The sequence below is a fragment of the Branchiostoma belcheri genome, unplaced genomic scaffold (genome assembly GCF_001625305.1).
Source record: "Branchiostoma belcheri isolate BF01 breed outbred unplaced genomic scaffold, Haploidv18h27 scaffold28, whole genome shotgun sequence".
In the NCBI taxonomy this organism is placed as follows: Eukaryota; Metazoa; Chordata; class Leptocardii; order Amphioxiformes; family Branchiostomatidae; genus Branchiostoma; species Branchiostoma belcheri.
Genome location: NW_017803887.1, coordinates 383,824 through 391,021, shown reverse-complemented (window position 1 = coordinate 391,021; position 7,198 = coordinate 383,824). Strand labels below are relative to the sequence as shown.

The following is a 7,198-nucleotide window of genomic DNA, read 5'->3' as shown; positions in this document are numbered from 1 at the left end:
GGGCTCTGTGAATCGGGCGACCCTATTGGTTGTGGTGTTTATGGGAATTAATCACCACTGGTAAAGTTATGGGATTATTATTATTATTATTACTAAGATATATGGCATTATTACCAATATGAAATGGGGACGTTTATAAGAGTAATACTATAGTTGTCATAATTATTATATAATTATGTTTGATTTAATTATTTTTTATTTCTATTATTCCCACATGTGATCACAAGACGTGGTGACGGCACTTGCAATCTTTTTCAACTTATTTTTATGGCACCACCAACACAGAGGACAATACAATTTTCACCTGAGTGAAGTGCAGAAAGTCGTGTAAAGTGCCTTTCCCAAAGGCACTAGATCGGTGGCATGGCAGGGTTCGAACCCGGGACCTCTTGGTTACGCCCGTTACGCCACACGACGCCACATTTACTTATTTATTAATGATGTTCTTTCCTGAATCTTCTTCCATGTCTTCAGGTATGGACAGAGGCTTGTAGTCCCGTTTTGGTTCATAGTACTGCATGATTCTGGTGCACAGGGAGAAAAGGTCAGGGTTAGTGTGCGTAGTGATCAAAGACACTCTTTTTACACAACCAAGTCTTTTATTCAGCTGATGTTTCACTTGTTTAGAAGTGAGGATAAACTGTCCCAACCTATTTTGTAGCACCGGTATTGACTTCAACTTGAAGTCAACTAGGCGCACTATAATTGCAGAGTAGACAGGAAATTCGGGGGGACTTTTTCAGACCCAAAAGCCGGGACGTACGCCTGACATTCTAATATTGATTATTTTTCTATTGTCCCCAAACATGTCCCAAAGTGTCTTTTTAGTTGTACCAGCCTAAATTTTAGTGGTCAGTGGCCATTCGACCACCTTGTTCGAGCCCTGGTGCTGCCAAAGCTGACTCACCCAATGAGAACCGCTGCGATCAGCCCAACTCCTGCCCCCAACAGAAACACGAACCCCCGCATGGATGCTACTGTGCTGGAGTAGACGGTGTTGAACAGAAGGGAGAAGATCACTTGTCCCACACTGTCCATGCTCGTCAGGACTGCAAATATCGTACCTTCAAGCAGAAAGAAACATTCCCGTTGCCTTGACAACAAGACTTCACCCCCTCTAGCGGAACGTACAGAAACAGCAGTGTGGACACTGTGAAAAGACAGAGAGAGAGAGAGAGTGAGAGAGGGGTTAGAGAGAGAGAGAGAGTGAGAGAGAGGTTAGAGAGAGAGAGAGAGAGAGAGAGAGAGAGAGGGAGAGACAGAGGCACAGAGAGACAGAGATAAAGACAGACAGGCAAGGATCTTAGGATTACAGTAATAATTCATCGCAACTACCTTTGCATCTCTTAGCACGAAAAAAGGTTGAAAGGTTTAAAGGCAGACAGAGTTTGCTTCTTATTGCCAAAGTCAATTACTGTCAATTTTGCAATGAATATCTGATGATACCGTCACTGTACCTTGTTCACTTGGTAAAACCTCTCTGGACATGATTGTCTTCAGAACTGGAGCAATGATGGCTCTGAACATCATGACGGCAGGGACTGTGAGGAAAAATTTAATCATCGGCAAAAACGTTAAATGATGCGCAAATGCTCCTTTTCCTTTTCACTTGCGTGTACACGTCAAATAACAAAATTTTTCTAACAAAGAACAACTTAAGTGTCTACTTACCCATGAACACCGCTATTTTGGGGTTGCTGAAGTTGCCAGCGAAAGCCAGGAGAACCATACCACCGATGAAGGAGACAAAGGCTATCTGTAACATAGATACAAAAGGTTCCAATTTCAGATATGTTGGTTTGTAGAACATATTCTGTGTTTCAACCAAGTTAATTTACCTCAGAGTCTGTAAATACGTTTTACTGTATTTTATCTAAAGCCCGTCACACATCCAGCCCCATGGGTAAACGCCCTGCCCACACCTGAATGTTTTTAAAATTTTGAAACATTTGGCTGGCGCAGCCGAACAGTAGCCGACCTTGCCAAACACCGACCAACCAACCAGCCAGCCAGCCAGCCAGCCAACCAGCCAGCCAGCCAACCAACCAACCAACCACAGACCTACTCTTAACCATGACCTACTCTTAACCATGGTTGGGGGAGTTTGGATAGTGTCCGGGAAGCCATATTCAGCTATGTGTGACAGGGGCTTAAGAATCCAGTTGTGTTATTGGATTCTTCTTCGAGTCCAAAGATCTTTAATAAGATCTTAAGAAACCAGTATACACTCTACAACTTACCATCATCAAGGCGAACTCTGACACACAGTTGTTGAGGACACGGATGCAGATGAGACTCATGATGAACGTAGCTCCCGTAGCCGCCTTCAGCAGTCCGACCAGATCCGATGTGAAACAAAACGGTGTGGCTAGCACGTACAAAATGAGTAGGGTGCTAACCGTGATCATACTGCCTAATGCGAAGAGATACGCTAAAGTCCCCAGCAAGAGTTTCCTTCTCCGACCGTCGTAGCGTTTCTCGTAAAACGCGTTAAAGCACTTACGAAAATGGCTAGTACAGGATACGTCATGCGTCTGTTTATTATCCACTCTTGGTCTGGTCTCTTTTAGAGTGAAGAGATACAAAACACAGAAGACGCTGCAACCGACGATAGCCCAGGTGACTTCCTGGAACCCTCGTGGGACGCCGCGTCCGCTCAGCCAGTACCCGGTCCCGATTTCTCCGACCAGAGAGGAAATTCCGACGGCGCTTTCCATGACAGCCACTCGGAACGTGCGCTGTTTGCCCGGGTCCGTGATGTCGGCGATGTACGCGGAGCAGCCGCTGAACATTGCCGTCCAGCCGCCCATCACACCATAGAGGAAGTTCCCTACATATTCAATGCAGACAAACAAGTTATTACTCTAAGGTATTGTACTAGTACTAGTGCACCAGTAATGTATCATGTACAAATCTAAATAAACCATTCCCAATAGAGCATGTTATCATACAGTGACTAAAGTTTTATCATAATTTTATAGTGTCCTTTATCCTCAATGACCTGTCCCTACTCAAAGATTAGGCATTGCAAATATTTTCGAATGGGTGCTGGACAGGGAAACGGGACTGCATAGGACAGAGTCTCAACGAGTATTCGATATAGCAACCACAGAGCTGAAATAGGGATGGATACCAGGCATATAGAGTCTCCCCTTGCCCCACAGAACCTGCTTGGAGATTACACTCTACCTGCTAGCATAAGTATGTGTGTGTGTGTGTGCATGTGTGTGTGTGTGTGCTGATGATGCTTGTGTGTGTGTGTGTGTGTGTGTGTGTGTGCGTGTGTCCTAAGTGTGTGTGTGTGTGTGTGTGTGCATGTGTGTGTGTGTGTGCTGATGATGCTTGTGTGTGTGTGTGTGTGTGTGTGTGTATGTGTGTGTGTGTGTGTGTGTGTGTGTGCTTGTGTGCCACTGTGTGTGTGTGTGTGTGTGTGTGCTTGTGTGTGTCTGCTTGTGTGCCACTGTATGTGTGTTTGTGTGCCACAGTGTGTGTGTGTGTGCATGCATGTGTGTGTGTGTGTGTGTGTGTGTGTGTGAACATCACTCTACCTGCTAGCATGACTTCCAGTGGAAAGGAGAAGTTCACAATCAGGGCTCCTGCTATGGAGCTCAGCATTCCGCCTATCAGAGGCACAAAAAGCCCCATCTAGAATGAATGAATGAACTGGTTTATTATTTAGAAAACACATATCATTACAGCCCTACATGGCTGAATTGGGACATGTTACATATTAAAATTTATCTCATTGATTCAACAACTTGACAATAAAATATAAAATAATATTGTTATAAATCTAGACACTCTACAGCTAAACTGCGTGAAGTTGTCTTTTGACCTTTAAGTTCTCTGCCATGTTGGCATCAACGTTTAGGAGGTTACCACAGACTAGAGATGGTGGGGAATTTACATATAGTTATAGACAATGCAAACCTTCCGCCCGTACGTGTCCGATAGAGTCCCCAGCGCGACAGTGGAGATAGCAGCAGGAATGGCCTGTGCCAGGGTGAGGTACAGCTGCCACTGGGACGTCTCTGCCTGAGCCTATAGTTGATTTAATAATAATAGTTATATTTAATAAATATAGTTGATTTAATAATGATAAATAGTTTATTGGTAAACCCGTGCAATCGCAGCCCTCTACAGCTCTGAATTGATGCAGGGTTTACAGTCAGGTTACAATCACCTAAGAATCAATCAATAATCACAACCAACCACATAATACACATGATACATTTAACGTATTTACTCCACGCACTTTTGTTGTGGAACTGTCGCAAGGGTCTGTGCGGCTGCCACCCGATTTGATTTTGATGTAGTTTATTTGCATATATACAACAAAATACATTATGAAATAATACAAAAATGGACAAATATGCCAGGGGAGGCCTGAAACTTTAAGTAGTTTTTCACGGGCCTCCCCAAATGAAATTGGTAATGACTGACAGTGTTGTTTATTATGTGTTCGGCTGAAGTTATTCCAAATAATGGGCTGTCTATACATTATTGAAAATTATTTTTGTGTGGATTTAATTATTACTAAATCATTTTCCAATTTTTGACTGCTTACTATTTTGTGACAATTATGTACCATGTAATTATGTATCATGTAATATGTATTTGATAGAGGCATGTGTAATTAGGTGAGGTTGATTAATGTGACACTTAGTGATTGAGCAGAAAATCATTGATATACAATGCCAACACCAGGCTCATTCTTGTATTTATTGTGTAAAAAAAAACTAGCCTTGATTTGTCTCTGGTAGGCCGGATCGCTGACGTTGGCGTCACAGCTGCTGGTATTAGTTGGAAGCGTGCCGTTGCCCAGCACGTTGTAGATGTACTGCTGGTAGGTAGGAGATGTGGCTACGAGCCCGATAAAAGCCACCAGAAGGATGGGTTCTGTGGTGACCGGGCACCATGGCTTCACTCGAACGGTCTCTCCACCACTCATCCTGCAAGAGGGAACAAAATGATTACACCGGTTGTAAAAATCCATTACACGTTGTAGATGTACTGCTGGTAGGTAGGGGCTGTGGCTACAAGGCCAATAAATGCCACCAGAAGGATGGGTTCTGTGGTGACCGGGCACCATGGCTTCACTCGGCTGGTCTCTCCGCCACTCATCCTGCTAGAGGGGGGAAGAAATTGCAATGATGACTACATATTGAACCGTGACGGGGGCTGACATCGTCTACCAGCTACCTTTGACCCAATGTTGACGTCACACTTCAAAGATTCCACGTGACATGACGAAGACCAGAGTGACTGGTCGAAAGCTCTTAGGTGAGAGAACTTTGTGTTGGACCAAAAGTTTATATGACTACATACTATTGTTAACCCATTTTCGTGGTCCTCCATTGGAAAATAAGTATGTGTGTATACATTTGTGTGTGGAAAAGATGAAAATAACGTGGCATGGATATGGTCAGACACGGATATTTCTTTGTTTGCTTATTTTGTTTCTTAATTTTTTATCATCACATCACAGCTCAATATACATGTAAGATTTTAGAGTTCAAAAGCCTACACAATTGCAAACGTATGCACCCCGATATCCTTTCCAGCGCTTAGCCCATTACTATTGATAAATGGATATGTAGCGTATGCATGCCATGTTGAATTCTGATAAAAGTTACCTCCCTAGCCTAAGTTCCCTAGTTCCCTAGCCTAGTTCCTATACTAATCATCATCGCTAACCTTATATACACAAGCAAGAAACCTCCCAGCTTACATAATGTTTTACTTTGTACATCTAATATTTGTCAAACAGAGTTAGCGATCTTACTATTGATTGCCCACTTGGGACGGAACATTAACAATTATTGTAGAGGGGTGTAACGTTGTATACCCCGGGCTCACTACTGAAAAACACATTTAACTGTATCCGTTATCATAAGTTACCAACTTTTCACGAGTTCTCAACTTTTACAATAAAGGATCACCTGAGGCAACACGTGTATGTCAGACATACAGAAGTTAAGTCACGAGGTGTCACATGATTATCGTAAGTTGTTGATAAGAACACTGGACTTTGACCTTAATGACAACGACAGTGCCGGTACAAATGAATGGTAGGCCAGGTATTGTACAGTTTTAATATGGACATTAATGTAGCCACTGCAAATCATGGTTCAATTTCACAAGGACACAGATTTTTCTGTACAACTACATAAGTCATTAAATTTTATGCCACAAACTTGTATCTGTACAATGCCGGTATCTTTCACTTAAAATGTGATCCACTGTATTTAGTGTGCTGCTGGTTCAAACAGACTATACAACGCAAAGTTTACTATTAAAGCGTTGGCTATTTACCTTTACCCCCTTTAGCCAATAGTTGTGTAACTGGTTATACCGGGGAGGTTCAACTACTTTTTTTGTCTGGGGCCCTTAAATGTCAGCTCTTCAGCACCAGGTCCAACGTTTAACATACCCCCAATGAATTTTTGTCTCAGACCCCAGGAAGGACATTTCATATACCAGGCTTTATAATAGTAGCGAGGAGGTTCAAAACAACCTCCTTGATAAGTAGTAATTAAGTAAGACCAGACTAGCAGGTACTGTGTGACAACTTACCAGTACCTAACCCATAGCAAGGAGACATGTTGACCACCTGTTTTTCATTCACAAATCACATAAAAGAAAAATACAGTTTACCCACCTTATTTAGCTTCTCTTACAGTACTCTTACTGTCTCTCCTGTCAGAGTTTTTAAGTTGGTGTCAGGACTTGAAAAAAACTGAGGCCAGCTACCGGTATGGCCTGCCTGACTGTCATGGTACCCATTAAACCAAGGAGCTTTCATCACATGTGATGAAAGCTCCTTGATTAAACCAGTGTTGGCACTCAGCCACCATATGACTGACCTTCGGAACGGACCACAACTTGTAAGATAGTAGGGGTGTTCCGTTAAGATTCCACGCTTTCTATCCATTCTTCAGGATAGGAACTCTGTCATCATCAAAAACATACTATTTTGATATGTGGGTGGGGGGCAATGAGCCCCCCGTTCATGAGTTGTCAATAAAAGTTTTGAAAGACCATGAAAGTACGAGAAATCTTATTTGGGAGGCTCTCCATTTAGTAGAACCTAAACAATGGTCTATGTGTCAGCTGCCAGTCAGCCAGCTTGTGTCAACACATAATCACCAGTTCCTGATGTACATTCGGTCAACTTTCTTACGGTCAGAAAGCTGAA

The 7,198-nt window shown here is 42.8% G+C and overlaps 1 protein-coding gene across 2 annotated transcripts; it reads right to left on the bottom strand.

Annotated features, from left to right (window-relative positions):
* Positions 1-366: 366 nt before the first annotated feature.
* On the bottom strand, positions 367-6,746 carry LOC109472649 (proton-coupled folate transporter-like). Of its 2 annotated transcripts, XM_019772484.1 has the most exons (9): positions 6,662-6,746; positions 4,745-4,952; positions 3,931-4,041; positions 3,549-3,645; positions 2,241-2,830; positions 1,672-1,756; positions 1,458-1,541; positions 908-1,064; positions 367-524 (listed from the first exon to the last, which is right to left on the bottom strand). In XM_019772484.1, the coding sequence occupies exons 2-9, from the start codon at positions 4,949-4,951 to the stop codon at positions 428-430; spliced, it is 1,428 nt and encodes a 475-aa protein (XP_019628043.1). In that variant the 5' UTR covers position 4,952; positions 6,662-6,746; the 3' UTR covers positions 367-427. The 2 variants fall into 2 exon arrangements, with proteins under 2 accessions (XP_019628043.1, XP_019628044.1); XM_019772485.1 differs by lacking the exon at positions 367-524 and having other exon boundaries at positions 904-1,064.
* Between the last annotated feature and the right edge of the window lie 452 nt (positions 6,747-7,198).

Bases quoted from the DNA above. Each gene is read 5' to 3' on its own strand.
- LOC109472649 (XM_019772484.1), bottom strand. From the start codon at position 4,951: ATGAGTGGTGGAGAGACCGTTCGAGTGAAGCCATGGTGCCCGGTCACC. The intron at 1,757-2,240 runs GTAAGTTGTAGA...TCTATGTTACAG, and splicing joins CAGAGTTCGCCTTGATGATG to ATAGCCTTTGTCTCCTTCAT. The intron at 1,065-1,457 runs GTACAGTGACGG...TTCTGCTTGAAG, and splicing joins GGTTTTACCAAGTGAACAAG to GTACGATATTTGCAGTCCTG.